This window comes from Megalops cyprinoides, chromosome 1 (assembly GCF_013368585.1).
Source record: "Megalops cyprinoides isolate fMegCyp1 chromosome 1, fMegCyp1.pri, whole genome shotgun sequence".
NCBI lineage: Eukaryota > Metazoa > Chordata > Actinopteri > Elopiformes > Megalopidae > Megalops > Megalops cyprinoides.
Genome location: NC_050583.1, coordinates 43066957 through 43090672, shown reverse-complemented (window position 1 = coordinate 43090672; position 23716 = coordinate 43066957). Strand labels below are relative to the sequence as shown.

Genomic DNA, 23716 nt, shown 5'->3' with positions numbered 1-23716 from the left:
TCACAGTCATAGCTGAACAGCACGTTGCTCGGGGCTGTCTCTCTCATATAACATTAATATTCGCTCTCCCAGGTCTCCCTTCCAAGACATCAGCTTAACCCCTTTAGCGTGTTTATTGTAGAAGGCCTTGTTACTATGAAAATACCATGATATGTACAATCCAAAGCAGAAAAAATGCAAACTAAATCATGAGTGTGCAAGCAGAGGTAAAACTTCTGTTGGGGTGCTCATTGCATACCATTACAAAGGTTTTGACACTGGTAAAACCAAAGCTCTGGTTGGGGTGTGGTAAATACTGGCCAGTCTGATTGGGGGAGAGTGTGGTACTGGCCGGTCAGACCGGGCAGAGTGTGTAAATACTGGTTAGGTTAGGGTGTTGGCTCCAGCCCCCTCCGTTTTCATGGCGCTTATTATGGACACTGCGCCGTGTTCCCCTCCCACTGCCGTTTGCAGCAGAGGCCTTTAGTGGAAGAGCTGTTGGTCGCTGGAGGTGAGCCGCTTGGCTGAGGGCTGGGTCCCGCAGGCTGGAGCTGCAGTGCAGAGCTGTCTCAGTCCGTCAGCTCTCACCTTCACAGCCCGCCAGCAGCCCTCCCTCCCCTCCGCGTGCTCCGAGTGCTGGGAAACGGGCAGCGTCCGTCAGAGTCTGTCACAGTGACACTGCCACTGTGAAATAGTTCCAGTTCACCAGTTTTTCGATTTAAATTACGTTAAATGCTCATGACACATCACAGCTTTTGTGAGGTCTGTGTTCTAAATGTTATTGTTCATTGCACTCAACCTAACCTAAAAGTTTGTTCTCAGTAATTTAGATCGGTTATAACTAAATTTAGCTCCGTTTTGTCATTTGAATTTTGTAACACAAGAAAGCTATAAAGTGAAACATTTAAGAGAAAGCTTTGGCCACTTAATTATTAAAATTGCCATCCTTGTTAATTTGAGCATTTAACGTAATTTAAATCGATAAATGCCATCCTTGTTAATTAAACAATCTCACGTAGCTTTCGCAAGCGCACAAACTACAGACAAGCGTGATCATTTACTCTATTTACGATTGGTGTCAATTATTCTATGAATTATTTATTTTATTGTTAATCAAGGAGGATAAAGGGGAACAGGTTGAAAGTAATGATAGATTTAAAGGTAGTGTTTCCGCTTCCCGTTTCCAGCTCACCCGCCACCACTGGAAAACATAGGGGAAAAAACCTAACACCACATACTGGCGCTAAAAATAGCTGTGCGATATATTGCAATGGCTATATATCATGCAGCCCTAGTGGTGCTGTACAGAAATCTAGTGTGTCAAGCATTAATGGTAGTTTTTCAGAGGTGTTAAAATTTCCACCCTCTCATGGGGATTAGATTTAACATAGCCTATAATGAATTCAAATGGAGAACTGGGCCCCATTCATAAAATCCAAGTTTTAGTGTGTTCACCCCAGCAATACATACACATCATAGAAGTTTTTCTTGCCAGTCCAGTGTTTGGAAAGAATTTATTTTACTGGACAATTTGAAACTTACCGGTCACGTTTCAATAACAGTCTATGTTACAAACGCAAATATAATGACAACAACCTCAAATCAGTTTGACTATTTAATGAACTGTAACGATTGAGCAAAGCGAACAGTAACAATTGAGCAAAACCTCAACATTATCGGCTAAAATGTAGGCTATTATGAAACATCTGTAACCTGTAACATCTGTAGCCTGTTTAAAAAAAGGCTAGGCCAACATGGCATCAAATGTAGCCTATAGGCCACCAGGTAACATTTTATTTTCTCCTTTTTTTCCATTGCGGCAAAGTCCTCTGCTGCCGACTTGAAATCAAACGTGTCCAATGTGTCTTTGCAGCTTGCAATGCGCATAAGCTGCATCACTCTCTCCTTTTCCAGACTACTTTGCAGCACCGTCTTAATTCATTTCTGCAGAGAGAAGCCCCTCTCTGCTGGCACGCTTGACACAGGCTAGGTTTACAGGTGCTGTGATCTGTTTGCTATAGCGTTGTCACAGTGGGTATACCAGCCAGACATTGAATACCACAAGCTCTTCCCTCTCTCGCTTCCACAGGAACCTGCATAGAGCACAGTAATACATACTAGGAATGCAGCTAACAGCTGAAGTCATTAAATATACCTTTGATTCTGATTCTCAAGCTGCCAAAGGAAATGCTGCTTTGATGTCTTTTTGTTTGTGAGGAAGAGTATGATCCATGATGTACAAAGTGCTCACAAAAAGCCTGATTTTCAGCATAGTAATACAACTGCTGTTATTGAATAAACTGCCCTGTTTGTATGTTAGCTTTTGAAGATATGGTTGCATGTGCAGAGTATGTGTGTGTTTGTATGTGTAGGAGGCTGACATGCTGTTGGAACCAGTTGGAAGTCATCATTTTTCATTACTTGTGGTCAGAAAACCAGAATTGGATGCATCTCCTCTGATTGCCTCAGCAAGAGTGTCATCATCTGCAACCCTCATTTGTACCTCATTATACTGCAGCTTATCAGTATGAATAGGGGTTGCTTGTCTGTACATGCACTGTGTACCATTTCTCCATTTCCCAGTGTATCTATATGTATACATGCTCAAGGCTAAAAAATCAAGCAGTAGGTACATTTTTTTTGCTTTCACCTAGGTGCTCTGGACACGGCCCTCTTTGCTGGTAATGAATGATGGAATTATGTAGGTGTAGGCTATGAGGTATCCAAAATCAATATAATAAATGTCAGTGTGGGTCAGATGGAATACTCAGATATTAGACCATGAGAGCTAGGCTGGTAAGTGAACACCAAAATGCAGAAGTGATGAAAATGCAGTTTTATTGTCTAATTTCGAGGTAGTTGAGGAAAAGGAGGAAATGAAGATGTCAGCAGACGTGCTATGTCATAAGCATACTAGACACCAGTTGTTCTAAATCAATGCAGTGTTGTCCAATGGAGCACAGACCACAAGCCAACTGAAAGCAAGCAGGTTGTACAAGCAGACCCTGGCAATTTCTTGCTCCATTTCAGTTGGCCATAATAAATAATTTGTCAACTATAAGCTGGTTTGCAAGCTGGAGAGGTAAGAAGTATTGCAGAGGCGTATGAGATGAAGAAACCCTGGCTGATATACCCACTGCTATCCCTGGTGCAACAATGCCAATTTGTTCTGCTGCTGTGGGCTTGCGGTCATCATCGGCACATGACCGCATAACCGGTTACACACGGTTAGGGCGGGTTAGGGCTCAGCCTGCACTCAAGACGGGGTTCTTGCCATTTGGGCGATTTAGCCCTTACACAGTTTTCGTAATTCTGCCCAATCATTTCTGGAGCCTCTCCATGTTAAAAATAACTGTCCTCCAGGCTCCGTACATCCAAACTGCTGCTGTGTGTTCCAGAAGAGCCCCCAAGCATCATGGGTAATGTGTGAAGTTTGCACAGTGTTGTGGCAATGTTGTACAAATATTACAGCACTACCAAAGCAGGAAGGCTGACTGCTGCTCACTGTCTGTCTCTCAGTGAAGTGCTGCAGAGTTAAGCTATTTCTCTTGCAGTGGAACTAGTTGTATGAAAACGAACATGAACCTGAAGTATGATGGTGTCTTGCTCTTTCTGAATACTGACATCAAAATCTGAATTTCTCTTTCCTGCACGATTACACAAACTGCAAAATGGCACCTTCTCACCAGGACTGAAAGTGTCAGTCATCCCCTGGAAAATGTAAATGGCAGCCTACAAAAGGTGAATGAAGCAGATGCATGTGTGTGATGCACATGACACGAATCCACTGTCTGACAGCTGAGATAAGAGCCAGGCTTCCTGCACCTTAGTAGCTGCTTCTCCATGGCAACGGGTGCTGGTGCTGCCAGAGGAGGAAACCCCAACAAGACACTTCTGTCATATCCCTTGATGGGCTGGAGTGGTGGTGGGTGGGTTGTATTAATATTGAATAGAGCCGTTCAAATGGATTCAACATGCTCTCCCTGCAGTCCTACCCCGCTGCAGTAGAAAAAAATGATGCTGCTTGGAGGTAGCTGCCAGAATGATATGGTAACTGATTTGTTTGCTAGCTACATGGCTGTTTGGTAACAGTGGAACAATGGAACCATTCCACAGTTATTGTACATGCAGCTGTCTTATGTGTTTCATGTGTTTATGTTTACACTGTACCTTGTTGGCTCATAATGGGCTTCCTTTTTTTAAGCACCACAGTGCACATGCTTGGTGTTAATTATTTGTCTTTGGAAAACAGGTTTTTGACAGAAAGGCTTGAAAAATAACACTGAATCTGTCTCAATTGCAAATCTACAACATTAGATGCTGAAAATAATTAAGAATGTGGCACTGGCAGTATTTGAGTTACATTGAACATTGCCAGTGTCATGTGATGTCAACAATCCAAGCAAACAGCTGTTTTTGTTTTTTTTAAGTACTGATTATAGATCACAGTCAGTACAATATCACCTGAGGTCTTGTTGTCCCAGCCTTAATATCCTTGAGAATTAGTAGTGGTGGGAGCATTACCATGGAGCCTGGGGAGCAGAAATAACCTTGTGAGATACAGTACGCTACAGTTTTACAGCATAGAACATGAACACAGGTGTACTTCAGAGTGCCCTCAATGATCCTGAGGTCATGTAGCGCGGACCCTTGGGTGAGTCCAGTTGGCTGAAAGTTGACACCATGTCAGTACCCTGTGGCACCTTGTATGTTCCATGGGTACATGTGACAGGTCCTATTCCGCACCGCTCCCTTGCCACAAGAAGAGGGGACTCAGTGTTTCTTCAGGGCAGTGAAATCCGTCTGTTGCCTGTGTGCCAACTTTTGTCAGAGTGCAATGTCATCCAGGGTAGGGCCAGGGATAGGGGGTGAGCAAGAGTCCACAAGACTGAGTGGGGGAACATTACGTCCCAAGTCGTTCCCTGCCACCACCAGGGTATTAGCATTAATACGGGGGCCGTCCTTCCTGCACTGTATGGACACGGGGGCCATCCTTCCTGCAGTGCATTAACAACGGGGTTGTCCTTCCCGCAGTATGGCCAGATCATTTAATGGCCATTAATTCCAGCTTGCATCCTCCTGTTGAGCTGTGGACGGACAGCTCTGTGGCTGCACAGCAGCAGAGTGCTCTTCAGGCTTGCTGGAGGCAGCCACTCATTTCAGAGACAGCCCATCACAGAGTGCAGAAAAGCAGGCCCACAGCACGGCTGATTTAAGAGAGGGAGAGGGCAAGTGTCTTTCATCCCAAAGCTAACGTGGCCACGCCGACTCACTCAGCGCAGTTTGTACAATCTCCCGCCACACGCACCGTGTTTAATAGAGCGAACCTGGTGCGGCACCAACTGATGAATCACATTGAAAAGTGTGCTATTCTTCTTGAAACAGTGTCTCCCATGTCGTGCACAAATTTTCTATGTTGCAATGACATTGTAAATATGAAAATAAAAGTGTGAAGAATCCACCCACATTACATGGTAATTTGACATCCTTGTGGCCCAACATATTGTTAAATTATATATTTATAAGTGTCTTTTTCCATTGTCACTATGGTGTCGCTGTCAGTGCCCCATTGTGTCGCAGCAAGCGTCAGAAAGGCATTGTGGCAGCAGGAAAACACAGCTATTGTCCTGTCCACATTTTAGTCACAGTCAAGGCCAGACTGACTGTGAGAGCTGGGCTGTGTGTCGATTGGGTAGTGCTGAACTGGAGGAAGCGTCTCTGGGAGTAAGAATGAAGGAGGCCCCTGCAGTGTCTGACCCACTGCGCCACTCTGCCTTGCAGAACGTCTTTTCAGTGACACCCTTGTCAGTGCAGCGAATTAACTTCCTGGCAGCCTCTCCTTCGGACAGTGTAAAATCTGTTGAGGGATTCCTGCAAAGCCGAAGTTAAATTTCTTGCATGGCTCCTGAGGCACTCTGGAGTATTTCCTCTGCTTTTAACCTGTTGTCTCCTCGACTTGTTTTCAGTTTTGGTAGGTGCTTGTGTTTGAAGTAAGACGGTATGGCCAAAAAAGTCAGTAAATATAACCAGATGCTCTGTGTTATTTCTTAATCGATGCAAATGGTAGAATTAGAATTAATGGTAGAATTTGAGGACTCGCGGGCACAGAAGAAATGGGAGAAATATTGTTGATTTGCGGGATGACAGGCGGCTCCCGCAGGGTGTTGGATGCCCCAGCTTGCAGTGTGTGAGATGCGGAAGCTGCATTGGGCAGGGAGCCACGCCTGCAGTATCTTTAGTGCTCACTCTCTTTTTCTCTCCCCGTGTATCTCTCTCAAACGCTTGCTGCCTCTGCCTTTTTATATTCTCTTGCACTCTCTCTCTCTTTCTCACACACACACACACACACACACACACACACACACACACACTGAATGACTGGGTGCACTGTTGACCCACTACCCTCAGAGGTAGAACAGCACATCACTCGCACCCAACCTCAGTAGAGTTTCTCCCCATTACGTTAGTTAGGGTTGCTGTTAGATAATTCTGCCTTCATACGGATAAATCAGAGAGAAAATCAGGCCATATCCAGCTGTATAAATGGATAACATTGTAAAGAACTGTAACCTATGTAAGTCGCTTTGGATAAAAGCGTCTGCCAAATGAATAAATGTAAATGTAAATTTGGCCATGCAGGCTTGAGCTTATTTTGCTATCCCTTTTTTTCTAGCACCTGTGTTATATATTTCCCTTTTCCATTTATTTTTTTATTATTGTTTCAGTAATGAAATTAACAATAATTATTGCTGTGACCATTTTTTCTTCCCATTATTGGTGATTGGTGGTTTTTGTTCTGAATTTGAATTGCATTGAAGTGAATTTAGTATTCTTAAGTTAGCTCATCTTTGATTTGGGCTGTCACTAATATTCCGGAACAGAGAAAACCATAGGCTTGAGACCAACTGCATACGTTCTGTGATGTACTTCAGTGATATATATCTCCCTTTTGTTGGAATTGACTGTTACTGCCACCATCTTTTTCATCATTTTTTTTCCCTCTTGCCCTGGTAAACAGTCACCATGACAACTTGAATGTAACGAAGTGATTTGCCTTGGTAGGGACTGTATCATTGGAACAGACTAGGCATGGGAAATGTTCACATACCCAAACACTTCATTGTCTGCACTTGGCAATATTGTAGCCACATCTTTGAGTAAAAACAATGCTGCGATTCTCCTTGCTGAGGGGGTGACTATTTCCTCTTATGGTAGGGAGGAATTGATTGTACCCACAATTGTTTTGATGATGTAATGGTACCGTAAGGATGAATATTACATTGCCAGTACATACATGCTATTGACAAAATGTAGATTAACCATAGCATGTTATGTTTGTTTACTACAGTGAATTTATTCACATGTCACAGTTTCATTCAGTTCACTCACTGATCTGTACTTGCAAACATTGCATTATAGAGACCAAGCAGAGATTACAGCTGTCAAGGTTTATCCTGAATTTCCTGGCTGCCAGTAGTCCTCATCTCTGGGATTATTTTACATCTGTCATGATGGTTCTTTGGGGTCACAACAGTGTGGGGTAGTGATTAGGGATCTCAACTCCTGACCAGGAGGTTGTAAGGTTTTATTTTGAGCGTGACTTGCTCACTGTGTCATACTCTTGTCAATTTCAATTTCCCTCAGATGGGACACTTGACCTGAATTACAAGAGATGTCAGTGAATAATAGATGATTTGAGAGAAAGGGGACTTCTGTACGGAGTTCCAGTGGCCGTTCAGCTTCAGTGTTCAGGACTAGTGATACTTTACCCTTTACCAGCCAATGCAGACATATTGATCAACTCGTGATTCTAACATGCAAGTATCACTATTAATTATTAGAATTGCAAAATCAATCGAGATTAAATTTCTTTAATTGTTTGATAGTATTTTAATGGTACACAACAAAAAACAGAATTGGCCATTTTGCAACCTAAAATGAGCCCCTTTGGATTTCGGCAGTTACATATGTTAGTGTTTTTTGTGTTTATTTGGTCGCTGGACCTATGTGTGACCTACGTTTAGGTGAGCTGCAAATTGAACATTCCCATTTGTTAGGACAATCAGAATGAATTTTAGTTAACATTAGTGGTTCTTTTCCTTAATGAAATGCACTACTGTTGCCTTAACACAGTCAACACTGCTGCTGTGAATTGCATTACAGCAGTCCCCCGCCCTCTGTTTCTCGTGGGGCTTGTGTGAGATGGAAATCTAAATCTGCCGAAGTGCAAATCGAATTTTCCTAAGTGCATGTACAGAGGAAGTGAATAGGTTTACTTGTGAGAATTGTAAGTCAAGCTCCTGGAACAGGGCTTTTGTTACATCACCACACACCGCTTCTCAGATCAGTAGCATGGATTGCTGAGCGAGTGATGGCTATGTCAATACAGCTGCAGTGCAGAGTTTGAATTTGGTTGCCCTCTGACCCTTGTCATCATGATCATTGCAGCAATTCAGGTGATACTGATTTGGGTTATCTTGGAGAATATAAGTCCAGGTGAATGGCCTTCATTTCAGTACTACACATTAGCACACAGTTCAGTCGAGTCTTGCAGGTGAAGATCAGGTTATTTGAAAGAAGTAATACCTTGGCAAGTTACGCCCTTCATTTGATAATGGGGACCCTTTGCTGACTGCCTTCCTGCGAAATGGGCTGTGGGCATAAATGACGGGACATCAAGACATGCATCTGCTATGATGGTGAAATCTAATGGAGCAGGTTTGAGATGGTTCTCCATTTTAGGGCAGCTATGCTGGATGTGCAGGATGCTGGGTACTTGTTTCTCCAGATCAGCATGCCAGTGTGGTTCTCCATCCACGGGGTACGCAATAGGGAGCCAAGGAGGCTGTATGGCTTATATGGGGTTTTCATGACAGAGTCTCAGAGCATTGGGCAAATCAGTGGATACAACAGAAAACCAACCTAGCATCCACTCAGTCCGGCTTTTGTAATTACAATCTTCAATGCGGTGGCCCTTTCTGGTCTGCCATTTCAGAGGTTGTCACTGATTCCAGACTGGACAGCTTTAAGTGAAGGAGGCATCACTTCAATCCAGTACAGGCTTCTTCACAGCTCACATTTACATTACATTTATTCATTTCACAGAGGCTTTTATCCAGTGCGACATACAAAAAGGACATGCAAGAAAGTTAGGCTAAGAGTAGAGATGATACTAATTCACAAATGTCACATTTTAGGGAACTTGAGTATGTTGTTCTCTGCTGAGCTCACACACCACTGTAGACAAGCTGTTGCAAGCTTGGGTGTCCAAGGGGAATTAGACTAACACTTGTGAGAGTAAGGGTGACATGGGGAACTGTGTTAGAGGGGTTAAATGAAAGCAGGCAGTGGTCACTCCTCTCACTCCTCTCACTCCTCTCACTCCCCTTTTTCCCCCTCTTCCTCCTGCAGACTATGCAAGCGGCGCGATGCCCGACAGACGAGCTGTCGTTGACAAACTGCGCTGTGGTGAGCGAGAAAGATCTGCAGTCCGGACAGTGAGTACAACATAGGGCAGCTCACAGCACAGCCAACACAGAGACATCCACAGGATTCAGTATTATTCCTCACAGCAACCAGGACGTCACATGGTGTTACTCAGCACTAAAGCATGGACATTTCCTGAACACCCACAGTTCAAGGACTTGAAACCAGTTTGAAGTTCACCAAACAGTAAGGCTCCTAAAGGCTCCTAGAAAAGCTACAGAAAGAAGTTACTGAAATTATTATTGACATTTAGCAAACACTCTTATCCAGAGCAACTTACATTGGTTATAGTTTTTTTTTTACAGTGTTATCCGTTTATACAGCTCGATATTTACTGAGGTTAAATACCTTGACCAAGGGTACAACAGCAGTGACTCAATGGGGAATCAAACCAGCAATCTTTCGGTTACGAGTCCTGGTCCTGGTTGACTGTGCTACACTACACTGAGATGGTCTCATCTTTGTCTCGGTCTGCTGCCCTTTTTTAGTCAACATCACCCCTGAGGTTTATGCCCACTGCAGAGAATAAGCCTTGTGAATCCCAAAGGCAGCTGCAGCTGCAGGCAATTGCTCTCTGACCCTTTGCTGAGTATTGCTGAAAAACCTATACCAATACACTGACAGTGACACAGTGATTTTTAATGGTGAACAATTGCAAGTGATAAAATTAAAGTGATTTGATGCAGAAATGCTTTTGTTAGTGTAGCACAGCAGCTCAGATTCACTGTAAGAATTTGGATCAATGAATTGTTATACTCCTCATCATTAATATTACCACTTGAATATGGACAAAGTTAAAGAGTGGCCTTTTAGTAGCTTCACAGCAGACCTGTTGCATGGTCTGTGTGGAGCACCAGAACCTTTAAGGACATCTAAAGGTTGCTGGTCTAAGTCAGCAAATAGGTGGGACTCAGCTGTTGGGGCCTTGAAGTACCCTTAAATGGTATTAAACCATGCTTCAGTTAATATTTGACCTAGGCAGATAGAAGTGTTGTGTACCTGCTGTATTTTTAAATCTGATTTCCAACTCTCTGCAGACATGTCTTGGTGAGGACCACACCCACCCACAAGTTCGTCTTCACTGTAAAAACCCACCACAGTGTGGTTCCAGGAACCATCGCCTTCAGCTTGCCACAGGTAGGGGAAACTGTTTCTTTCTTGAGCCCCTTTGCACTCTCTCAGCAAAATATGTGATGTAACATTAGTAACTGTGATCTGTGCTTTGTCTGTACCACTCATGGACATGTTGGACTCGTTGAAACATTAGGTATTAGATACTTAGACAAATAAACTCACCAGTTACACTGACTCACTCACAGAAATATTGGATATTGAATAGATATACTGACACACTCACTGGAATATTTGGTAGACTGGTTTTAACTGAAACAATTTTAAGGTAGCTCACTGCTTTTGTTAAATTAATGAGAGGTTTTTGTGGTTAAATACAAAACTTTTAGATTTTTTTAGAAAGCTAAAAAAACAAGTTTGATGGAAAAGTTGAATGATTCACTTCTACTTTTTTAATGAAGCATTTTGTATACAATGGAGAGTTTAAATATTTTGTTTGTCCTTGAACAACACTGCTGTTCCACCTGTGCTTGAATAGCATGTGTAATTCTGTAAAATATTTTTGTGGTGTTTATTAATTCAAAAGAAATCTGCTATTTTAATGCAAGCCAAAACACATTTTTGTTTAATTTAAGGCCTATGTACAGCATTGTGTTTACACAGAAGAAAATGTTTACCTGAAAGCTTATTCAACAAATTTTGTTTACTCCAGGTGTGTTGACACATTTTAATGTGGATGAAATGTAGAAAATGCTAAATATCGCAAACGGGGAAATAAAATAAAAAAAAAAAAAAAAGCTTGGTTACTTTTGTTAAAAAGAAATGACCACTCTCCAAAACTGTAAATTGGCAGTCCTCATTACAGATGCTGAACCACTGTTTTTTTTTTTTTTTGCAACTTTTTGATGTTTGTGCTGCTGAGCTCTGTTGTACCCGAGGTAGGATCTGGTGCACATTGTAGGGCTTCAGCTGAGTGCCAGGGATGCTCAGTCTTTTTACCAGCCTTCCAGCATGCACCTCTTCTCTGTGTCTTTATCTCTGCCATTACTGACACCTGCCTGCTTCTGCCTCCTCCAACTCCTTCAATAAACATGGCAGCCGCTACGCCACTCAGGTACTGCAGTAAAGCCCCTTAGACTGGTTATATTTTACAGCCAGACCTGTAAAATATAATTAGAGCTTCATATGAAGCAGTAGCACAGTAACGCTCATGCAGTCCAAACTGGGCACTACTCTGATGTAGCTCTGCAAACTCAGTTTAGAAGTTGTTGCCATTTTGGGCATTGTTTTGACACATTGATCTTGTTACTTTGTAGTTACTTTGTTAAATGAATACTAACTTTCCAATTTGTGTTTTTCCTTTTTAAGAAATAAAACCCTGAAGTGGAGCAATTTAATGTATTGTAGTGATTTGAAGATATTTTTGGTATTTTCTGTCCCCTGACAATTCTGACACTTTCCTCCTGTGTGTGTGTGTGTGACAGCTGGTGTAAGTGCACAGTTAGAGCAAGTCAGAGCAACTCTGGTGCAACTTGGTTTTTCGCATGGGCCTAGAAAATTAGAACTAGACCTCCCTTCTGAAAATGTTGTGTTTCTCAAAATGTAATGTGCTCAAATACAAAATACAAAATTTAAGAAATATGTTTTACCATATGTCAGAACATATCAAAAAGAGATCAGTTTTGGCACACTTGTATGTACAGCATTGCATGTTGTAGAAAACATTCGACAATGCATTCAGTATGTGTAACATCATGAGAAACTGATATTTTTTAATATTTGAAGTTGAGTGACATATTACAAGTACATTTGTTATATTTTGCATTTTACATTTCAACATACGTTATGATGCCTCACAGTTTAGACAGTACAGTGGAGGAAAATATGATGATCTAATTGTTTTTCCCTTTCAGAGGAAATGGGCCGGCCTCTCGATTGGACAGGAAGTGGAAGGTAAGACAATACATGCTAAGCATGTGCAAAGCTTGTGACCACAGAGCAAATTGAATCCAAGAACCTCGTTCTGACAAATAAATAGTAAATGTTGAAAAAAGTGCTAAACAAAATATGGGATATACAGTACTGTGGAATCACAAATGATTTGTTTTAGAATATTACCATTTATGCAGCAAAATGGGAACCTGTATTTAAAATAAGAATGATTTGCAGCTGAATGAAAAGCCATAGACTCTTCCTGGTCTGAGCTAGGGAGCCTTTAGCTGCGTGGTCCAGAACCTGCTTCTCCTTGTGTGTTTCACTCTGTCGTTAGATTTCACTGCATTGATCTCCCTGTCAGCACTCCCTTTCCATCAATCACACTTAGTCAGTCCCCGTCTTACAGAACTAGCTGTTTTCCCCATTCACTGTGCCCCTGTCTGGATGATTTGCAGCATATGCACTGCAGTCATTTGGATGCATGAACAGGAGCTGGGAAAAGCACATGATCGAAGTCTCCCCTTTACTACCACCCTCACTACAGTGGAGCAGAATTTATTTATCTACATTTGTGGATTTAAACAGATGATCCCGGTGGCAGTCAAACTGTAACCTTTGATTGTATTTTTGGTTCGGGACCATTTTGTTCAAAAGCATTTTATTTCAAACATCTACTTTTGTCACAACCATCTCATTTGAATTCGGATTTATTAGTCATTATAAATTTGCATCAGCACAGTTACATAGTAGAGGGCACTGTAAAAATACTGGATCAATACCGGATCATAATGATCCAGTTACTCTCTGTAACTGTAAGAAATGGGTGTCTGTATGCAAAGCTTACTAATGCTCTTGGCTCATTTATTTATCTGGCTCTTTTGCCTGCTTCCTACCCTGTACCATCTGACACTGACAGTAATGAGGTTGTCCAAGCGGTTCTGCCCTAGATGGTGGGAATCCCAGGGGTGCAGGTTTTCTCCGGGAGCCTGGGCAGTGCAGGGGCGGGACTTTCAGTGCTTCCATTACTCTCCTATGTCTTTGCTGGCAGTTCAAGATAAAGAATCTGACACTTTGTTATCTTGAACAAAAATACCCTCTTCACTCCAGGTCACAGCACAGGGAGTTGCTATGACAGCCAACTGTACCTGCTGCCTGTGAAACCCATTCACTGAATCCTCAGTATTATAGATGGTTCAAACCCCTTATCCTGCAGGGCATCATTATTCACTAGTGTCATTTGTCCCATCCTAGAATGTGTCATCTGGTTTATGATATCGTCTTGATGGAACCAGTGTAGGTTGACGCAGTTCTACAGCAGTGCAGTATTCCTCCTTATCTCAGCACCGCAGTACACATTTTTGAGGTGAAGGTTAACAGAGCCATAGTTAATTTTTTTTTTCCTGCATGAATTAAACCTGCAACAATCTGGTTAGAAGCCTAGGTCCTTAACCATAACACACACCATAATACCTTGAAACAGGATATTAGTTTCATACTGCAGTATTAGATATTAGTGTTGTACTACATTATACCTGGCAATAAGATAGCAGCTACAACTGACCACATGCTAACACACGATCTGACCCTCTCTCCCTGATAGACAACCACTACAGTTTCCTTGAGAGAACACTAAAAATAGAGGCTACTACATATTCCAGTAGGCTTTCCAAGTGGTTTCAATTGGTAGCTTCTGTGACACCCTCTGTCTCAAAACAGAGGAAAAAGAGGTGGAAAACCCCGGCTTCAGAAAGTAAAAGTCCTGCCATGTATTTATTCCACCCATGCACTACACCAACTGAATTTAATTAACACAAGTCTTCGGCCAGGTAGAGGAGCTCATTAGTGAAATCACCTTGTTTAGTGAATGGCTAGAACAAATACATGGTAGGACTTTTACTTTCTGAAGCTCGGGTTTTCCACCTCTGAAAACATCCATTAGCAAAGGTTAGTCTTCTGTCATGAAAAGTGTGTCTTGTTATAACCATACATCCAGACACAGTCAAACAACCACCTTATCCACTTTCACTGTCACCAGAGTCACACTGGAACAGTGGGTGGTCTTTGAGGTCCTACTTATAGGATTGTCTATGCAATAAAAACTACTCAGGTTCTGCTTAACAAACCCTGTTCTGCCTCCGTGTGCCCGACTGATTGATTGTTCAGTGCAGTCTCTGGATAGTCATCATTTGGAGTGGGTGGTTTGGAAGAAGCTGTGGCTGATTGATCTGAACCTGAATCTGAACATATGGGGGGACATATGGGTAGGGGTGGTTATCCAGGCTGCAGTAGTATCAGCGGATGTCTGGGTGCCTGACTGACAGGAGAGACTTATTTGCCTGATAGTTTGCTGTCTGGTGTCTTTTTGCCTGTGTCCCCAACACCACTGTGACTGCATGAACACCTTATGCCCTCTAGTGTACTGACACTGTAAGCACCTTTAAGCACCTGTAAGTACCATGCCAACACTGAAAGCATCACTGCAGAAACAGTTGGTTTGGCATGAGAATTGCATGGCTACCCAGTTTTTCTACAGTTACACTGTATTATTTGAGACAGCGTTTGTCACAAAAAGTCTCAGTATAGCAGGATTTGTAGATTATCCTCAAGTTAACCTCTGTTGCAGACAGGACATAATTTAATTTGAAACTACCTGATGCTAATTTTTCTGAGCTGGGTCCTCTGCAGATAGTTAAGAGATGGAATGCGATTTACTTTCTTTTCCTGGGGCATAAATGATCTTGTCCTCATTAGTCACTCTTTCTTTTATGAGGTTTTCAGGCACAGGTCTTCTGTGGCATGGTGCTGGTGTTCTGCAGAATGTGTTTGTAGCCCTAGTGTTCAGAATGGAAACACACTGCCTTTAAGTTTAAGGAATTAAAAGGGTATTCTTTGGAATATTTTCAGTACAGAAAGATTTCCACCTTCAATGATTTGTCTCTGCGCAGCTGCTCTTTAGCAAATCTATATGGTGGTATTTTTAATGGTCTGTTGATACTTAGGGAGCCATACTCACAAAAAGAGCCTCTAATTGCTTCATTTGCATTAAAACAGCATAGAATCCATGTCTCTCTCAACAAAATGCCCTCTGCTTCAGTCTGCGGTGTTTTTATAGCCAGTGGCTCTGCTGCATTGCCTGTCTTTTCAGGATGTCGGCATGTTGGGAAGGCTAATGTTACTGTCCTTCTCTCCCATGCTGGTTCCCTGATCCCACAGCACTCATATAGTTAGATGTGATTCCAACCTGTCTGTCAAAACATGGTGCTAAATAATAAAGCCAGCTGAAAGGAAGCAAAGCATGAACGGTGAACACTTCATTAGAGGTAGTTGCAGTTGAACATTTGTTCACATCACTAGAGAGCAAAGAGTCCACCAAAGTGGTTGTGGGTTCAAATCCCAAGCAGTGGATTGCAGCTGTGCCCTTGATCTGTAAATCCAGCTGTGCAAAATTCGGCCCATATCCTTGGAGGGGCGGTGCAGCAGAACAGCAGCTGAGACATTGAGGTAGTCGGTGATTGGGGCTGCAGAAGCTCCCTGCGTTGTGGTCTCTGAGGGTCTCTGAGGCTCACTTCTATTTGCCCGTGCACCTCATGCCCCCCTTCTTCACCCAACCCATCCCCCCCCCCCCCCCCGCAGTGTCCCCATACAACTTTGACAAGTCCAAGCAGTGCGTGGGCACCATGACCATTGAGATCGACTTCCTGCAGAAGAAAAGTGTGGACAGCAGCCCTTACGACTCTGACAAGATGGCCAGCGAGTTCATCCAGCACTTCAACAGCCAGAGCTTCAGCGTGGGACAGCAGGTACAGCACCGTACAGTACAATGTATGGACATTCTTTAAAATTTTGTATTTTGGAGTTGACATTTGTTTGTAATAGCAATAGCTGTAATTATTTTAGCAGGTTATGTGGATCATGCACAAGCGAGAAGGTCAAGAAAACTGGCAAAGTTTTGTGTCTGTAAAAGTAATATGTGTGTCTGTGTGTTACTGGTGGCTCTCACAAGGATCTGATCCTAATCGGTTTTGTTAACAGGAGCACAAGCTGTGAATATAGCATTGATGACATGTGGGAATTAGTTACCCTGTATCCTGGTACCTCAACCCCTCCTGTCCTTCCACAGCTGGTGTTCAGTTTCTGTGATAAGCTCTTTGGACTGCTGATTAAGGACATTCAGGCCATGGACCCCAGCATCCTCAAGGGGGAGCCAGCATCTGGAAAGAAGCACAAGGTACAGAGAGGCGGAGGGTAGGACCCATCGGCTCTGTTTGCTCAAATGACCCCCATTCATCAATGCAGACTCTGCATCATTTTTGATGAGAGTATTTGCTTAGTAGTGCTCTAATGTGAAATTTGGAATGTTATCCATTCATATAATTGGATATTAACTGAGATAATTCAGGTCAAATATCTCTTGCAGGAGTACAAGTGTGGGTATCAGTGGGTTTTGGACAAATAACCCTTGCATGTTCAGGTCCCTAACCATTACACTACACAGCCACCGACAGCATCTCACGGTATCCAGTTAGCAGATTAGAGAGCATTACCAAAGTGAATGAGTTTCCTGTTTCCCAATGGCCGGCACTCAGTTCATATAAATATTCATTTTCTGTCTTTCTCATGCATTATTGGCTGTCCTTCTTCCTCTCTTCAGATTGAAATTGGTCTGTTGCTGGGCAACAGTCAAGTGATTTTCGAGAAGTCTGAGAGCTCCTCTCTTACCCTAGTTGGTAAGTGTTGATCAGAACCAGGGACCCCATCTGAAATCTATTAGTGATATGAATTCAAGTGAAGTGGCAAGTCCTTTCAGTCCTTTCAATTTTTAGTAGATGATGACTGCAGTAATATATGAGTAAATCCCATATTGTTTCCTTCCTCAGTTCATGTGTTTCTTCTTCCTTGTCCTCCTGTCTGTCCACCCTTCCTGGCCTCTCCCTGCAGGAAAGGCCAAGACCAGGGAGGCCCGCCAGTCCATAATCAACCCCGACTGGAACTTTGAGCGCATGGGCATTGGTGGCCTGGACAAAGAGTTCTCTGACATCTTCCGCAGAGCCTTTGCCTCCCGAGTCTTCCCCCCCGACATCGTTGAGCAGATGGGTGAGCTCTCCTCTCGTGTGCATTTCTTGTTGACATCTGAGGGGATGGTGATTAATGTCGGGGGTTGCGGAGAAGGCTGGGGTTGGGTTGGGGGAATGCGTGTACCACCGTCTTCCCCTGACGCCCATGCTCCTATTTGATCTCAGCCCAGTCAAAGATCAGCCCGCAGGGAAGAGGTTACTGGTCTCAGGGGCTTCTAAACATGGTCTCACAGCTCTTCACCACTGCCTCTTCTTTACGTGATCAATACTGTGTTTGACCTTCAGACCAGCATGCCAGCGGGGTGTTTTAAATACCACCATGATTCTGTTAATGTATAGGACAGAACACAATAATTCCCCCAATAAATGCGTGTGATGGAGTGCCGTCACTACGGTTGAGTATGCGCTCTGACTGCCATACCAACGAGCCTGGCTCTTTGGCGTTGCGGTCAAAGTTGCGTGGTTGGTACCTCGTAGACCCGGGTTCGAGGCCGGGTGGGGTGACTACTCTCACCCTTCGCTACAATGCGGTTCATAATGACATTAAGCAGACAGACGGATAGTGTTCTTGAAGGTCTAGTTTTGGCCCGTGGTTGATTAGTGGAAATAGTCTCTGTGCTTCTCCCTGAGTACGCTGTAAACGTTTGGAGACAACTGTCTCTGTACCTCTTGTTTTGCAGGCTGTAAGCATGTGAAGGGCATTTTATTGTACGGACCCCCAGGCTGCGGTAAGACCCTCATGGCCCGGCAGATTGGCAAGATGCTGAATGCCCGTGAGCCCAAGATTGTCAATGGGCCTGAGATCCTCAACAAGTACGTGGGAGAGTCTGAGGCCAACATCCGCAAGCTCTTTGCTGATGCTGAGGACGAGCAGAAGAGGGTGAGCATCTGCATCACACCAAACCATTCATGCCCACACACTCACATGCCCTCACATACAGATGCGTGTACACACATACGAACGAACACACACACACACACACACACACACACAGAGAGGTTCACCAGACTCAATACTCCCTGCTTTCTGGAAGAAGCATGTGGAGGAAGAGTCATTTTAAGCAATACAAAATTGTGTTTACTTGTTTATCACAGGAGATGAATACAGATATCGTTAAATGGCACCATGTAATGCATGTGATGTCAAGATATGAGTTTCTGGTGAAGGGTTATAGACTTGATCACACAGCCCAGGGCACGTGACAGTGACAGCCTCACTCCTCACCTCCGAATGAATGGGGCCTGAGGAGACGTGAATGACCCACCAATCCCCCTGTGCTCATCCCACCCACATGTTGCTGCGTCCCTCTGGTGTGTTAACAGGATGCCTTTGTGACAGGCTTTATCAGCTACAGACAACACCTGTCAGGCATTTTTCTTTTAAATCATATATGATGGTTGTGAATTTTTTTGTCAGATTGACTTGTAAGTGTGATATACTGACAGTGCTTGATGGGTAATTGCTTGAAGGCTCTTTGCATGGTCACGTCATGTATTGACTGTCAAAAAAAAAGGGAAGATGTCTTGTCATATGGTATTGTTCCAATGATTTTGCTTTCCTTGTTTTTGGGTAAGCTTCTGACATGGCTGTCTTACACAATAACATAGTTTGGACATCACAGTCAGTTAGGTGGTTACACAGAAGATAGTGTTTTTTGTTTTTTTCCAGTATGTCTGGTAGACATTGTTTTTTAGACACAGAAATGCCCCTATTTCTTATTCATGTTCTGCCATCTATGTAAACAGGTGGATTTTTAGTAGAGCTATTCCGGTTCACCTCAAAGGTTATAGCTGCAATGCTTGACCCAAACCTGCACCTTCACTTCTATTCTCAAAAGGTTGTACCACATTTATGAGGCAGCGTGACCATCCTGGCAGAGTAATTTCAACCCATCTGCCGTAATCTGACAACAGACCAAAGATGTTCTGCTCCTTTTTTGGTTGGAAAACTCATCCCAGTTCTAAACAGGTGGTTGCATTTAAGTCTTAGTGAGAACTGTCTCTCTAACTGTGTCTCCCTCCCTCCAGCTGGGTGCCAACAGTGGCCTGCACATAATCATCTTTGATGAGATTGATGCCATCTGCAAGCAGCGAGGCAGTATGGCGGGTAGCACAGGCGTCCACGACACAGTGGTCAACCAGCTGCTGTCCAAGATTGATGGCGTGGAGCAGCTCAATAATATCCTGGTCATAGGTACGCCCTGGGAGGGATCAGAACCGGCTTCTGCATTTACTGGCATGTGATAGCACGACTGAAGCAGCAGGGGGCACTCTTCTATGCATTTTGTGTGAGATATATACGTACATGTGAGATGTATGTCTGAGGCAGTAAAAGAGCTTTCTGTCCATCAGGAATGACCAACAGGCCTGACCTCATTGACGAAGCCTTAATGAGACCTGGCAGACTCGAGGTGAAAATGGAGATTGGTAAGATGTCTGGGGCCAGAACACTGACTCTTCTTCTCTCTTCTGTTTAAGATGAGTTTGTCCTTGTTTCCTTACACATCATCTTTATGAGCCGTTATACATAACAGTCGGTCATGCATGTGGATAGGATGCTTATCTGTGCTGTTATGCGTGTCCTCTCAGTTGCTTTACTCTGTCATTTCCTGTTGTCTGTGTATCTGATCAAACATTTCTTCCTCTTTTTTGAGTGGTCTAGAAGGTCATTTGGGCTGTTGCACATGTCTGTCAGAGAGGTGTCATCACTTCACTGTGTCACTCTCTGTTTAGTGTTGTAGAGTGTGTCACTTCCTTACTTCTGGGTGTTTAGACCAGCTGAGTGTTACTTCTTGTCCCCATTGTGCTTGTCCCATGCTTCTCTCTCCCCTCTCCCCTCTCCCCTCTCCCCACTCAGGCCTGCCAGACGAGAAAGGCAGGGTTCAGATCCTGAACATCCACACAGCCAAGATGAGGGAGTTCCACCTGCTGGCGGCTGACGTGGACATAAAGGAGCTGGCTGTAGAGACCAAGAACTACAGCGGAGCCGAGCTGGAGGGGCTTGTCAGGGCTGCCCAGTCTACCGCAATGAACCGCCACATCAAGGTCAGCTGCTGTCCAATCCCATGTAGTGTCAAGGCAAACCCAGCCATCATTCATGTTACGGCTCAGTTCCATTGGAGGAGCTTTAGCATGTCCCGCTAATGTCACCAGGAATTAAGACCACCCTCCTCTGCTGGCAGTTCTTTGTTGTCACTCATTTTTGGTAAAGCCTAGAACATATTATATGTAAGCACATGTCATGCCACATCCTCTACATGCTGTGAAGTTGCTTTATTATATCATGGTGCACGTGTCAAGTTTCAATAATTATTGCAGACAAATACCAACCTCATAACAGCTCGTTTGTTGGCTAAAATGGGAGAAATGCTGGACAGTAGCACTTCAACAAGTATGTGGGAGGGCTTATGAGTCATGCTCATCCCCGTGCTTGGTATTGTGCACTTCAGCAGACTCATCCTACAAGCCAGTTGGCATGGTCCACACTCCCCTTTACTGGATCGCAGGTGCTATAGGCTGAAATCCCAGTCTGTCCTTCTTAGCCCCTTGCTTCCAGCCCTGCCTCCACCGTTTTCTCTACAAATTTTCTTTTCAGACTCCAGTCAGGAATCTCATTCTTAGTGCTGGATTAAAGTGGAATCTCATTTTGTTTCCAAAAGCTTGACGAATATTTCTCTTCAGAAGGGATGGGATGTATTGATTGTTACAGGCAGTATAGAGACTGAGACGTGGAGAACTCAGTTTTAAATGGCATTCCAGGACCTGGTATTGTCAAGCAAGGTTTCAAAATTTTTTCTGAAATGACACAGGGTAAACTTAGGTAGATTGGATATGCCTTGTATCTGGTGATAATGAAACCGAATACTCTGAATATGTAATCATTAAAAGATAAATGGCGTTCCAGAGTGTAGTGTTTGATAGTGTCATGGCATGTTGCCAGGTTAGCATGCTCTTTACTCCCAGCTTCTGTCTATCTGAATTTTGCTATTTATATTTGCCTTTGAAGAATAGCCCTTTTGGCATTTTTAATGTGACCAAACAAAATGCAGAGTGCCGGCAGTTTTTTTTTTCCCTGGAGCCTGTGGCTTGCCTGTAGAGAAAGCTTCCTGGAGCCTGTGGCTTGCAGGAAGCTTTCTCTCAAATTTGGCATGTAACGAAAGCAAGTTGATTCTGACTGCTTTATGAATGGGAATATTCAGGGGGAAAAGAGTAGCTGTTGCCAGGATAGTGCTGATTTCATTTGCCAGTTGTTGAAGGAATAGCTTCAATCTGTCTCTGGTTTTCACGCATTAGCTTGCAGTCACATGCAGTCAAACGTCTGTTACTCCCACTACTAGTACTGGCATCTAGTGCTCCTGCTACTTTTCCTCTGTTCCACTCTGATCTCCTCCCTATGTCAGACATGTGTAAGAAATAGCTAGCCCAGCGTAAGCAGTGTACATACATTTTTTTCACCTTCACTCTACATTTGATGTAACACAGGCCAGCTGTTTATGGACCTCTAAAGGAATCTTATGACAGAGATTTTGAAAAGAACATTACCAAGATAAATGATACATTTATTATTGTAAATATTGCCCACATTTAAACAACATGGCCTGTTATTCCTGCTATACACAAAGAACCATCACAGGGCAAACAAGCCCTTGTATAAGGCACGGACTAACAAAAGAGCTGCTATGATTCACATGTATTGTATATATCTTTCTAGTTGCACAGCAGTTGGTCTGTGTGCATAAGGCACAGTCCCAAATGTGCACTACTATATCCAGCTCCTCCCAGGAAGGATAGGCAGGAGTCCCACGACCCAGTTCAGCTGTGGTGTAGGTGTGCTGCTCTATTTGAGAGCTATACTGGTGCCCACGTGCTCCCTCTCTGTCTGCAGGCCAGTGCCAAGGTGGAAGTGGACATGGAGAAGGCGGAGAAGCTGCAAGTCAATCGAAACGACTTCTTTGCCTCCCTGGACAACGACATCAAGCCTGTGAGTTTATACACAAGAGTCCTGTGCAGTCCTCCCACAGTCTCTGATACCCCAGCTGTCTGATATCCCAGTCCAGACAAATGGATTGACATTTTGCATATCCACTTTCATTTGTTTGTATCCAGTTTGAACAGTATTATGTGTGGAATAGTCTGTTTTGCAAATGAGTTTTTATTTATGGTATTTGATAATTTCACATGGAGGACCTGGTATTATCAAGCAAGGACTTCTGTGACACAGGGTCAGCTTGTGACAATCTTTCTTGTATCTGGTTAAAACCCGTTGTGTCTGGTTCACCCTGATTGTTTGACTGGTTTTTCTCTGCCCACCTCCAGGCCTTTGGTACAAACCAGGAGGACTACGCAAGCTATATCATGAATGGCATCATTAAGTGGGGCGACCCCGTGACCCGGGTTCTGGATGACGGGGAGCTGCTGGTTCAGCAGACCAAGAACAGCGACCGCACGCCTCTGGTGGCCGTGCTGCTGGAGGGTTGGGCTCCCTTCTCTCATAAACACTTGTGTATCAAAAATACCAGTCTGTAACCTTGAACATTTGAGAGTTCATCTTTTTTTTGTGTATTGAGAGATATTTGATATTTTTTTTACATGAAATACAGTATGCATCATGAATCCATGTTTTACTGGGATACCAGTGGGGTATAGTGGTAAGGAACAGAGCTTGTAACCAAAAGTTTACTGGTTTAACTCCTGTACACTGGTTTAACTCCTGTACACTGCTGTACTCTGGCAAGGTACACGATATGGCCAAAATTATGTGGACACCCCTCCTAATTATTGAGTTCAGGTGTTTCAGCCACACCGATTGTTAACAGGTGCATAAAATCTCCATAGACAAACCTTGGAAGTAGAATGGGTCGTACTGGAGAGCTCAGTGACTTTAAATGTGGCACTGTCATAGGATGCCATCTTTGCCACAAGTCAGTTTGCGAAATTTCTGCCCTGCTAAATCTGGCCTGGTCAACTGTAAGTGCTATTATTGTCAAGTGGAAGCATCTAGGAGCAACAGCAGCTCAACCATGAAGCGGTAGACCACTCAGGGCTGTGGAGTGCTGAAGCGCGTAGCACGTAAAACCCCCCTATCCTCTGTTGAATCACTCACCACTACAGAGTTCCAAACTGTCTCTGGCTGCAACATCAGCACAAGAACTGTGCGTTGGGAGCTTCAT

The 23716-nt window shown here is 43.6% G+C and overlaps 1 protein-coding gene across 1 annotated transcript in view; it reads left to right on the top strand.

The window, feature by feature from the left end:
• Nucleotides 1-23716, top strand: part of LOC118776944 (vesicle-fusing ATPase) — a 35141-nt gene that overhangs the window by 2642 nt on the left and 8783 nt on the right. The window contains exons 2-14 of the mRNA XM_036527604.1: nt 9391-9476; nt 10503-10602; nt 12450-12489; nt 16105-16271; nt 16592-16699; nt 17123-17198; nt 17410-17565; nt 18227-18426; nt 19575-19740; nt 19899-19973; nt 20404-20591; nt 22432-22527; nt 22863-23019. Coding sequence (XP_036383497.1) covers nt 9391-9476; nt 10503-10602; nt 12450-12489; nt 16105-16271; nt 16592-16699; nt 17123-17198; nt 17410-17565; nt 18227-18426; nt 19575-19740; nt 19899-19973; nt 20404-20591; nt 22432-22527; nt 22863-23019 — 1615 coding nt within the window. The remainder of the gene's footprint in view (nt 1-9390; nt 9477-10502; nt 10603-12449; nt 12490-16104; nt 16272-16591; nt 16700-17122; nt 17199-17409; nt 17566-18226; nt 18427-19574; nt 19741-19898; nt 19974-20403; nt 20592-22431; nt 22528-22862; nt 23020-23716) is intronic.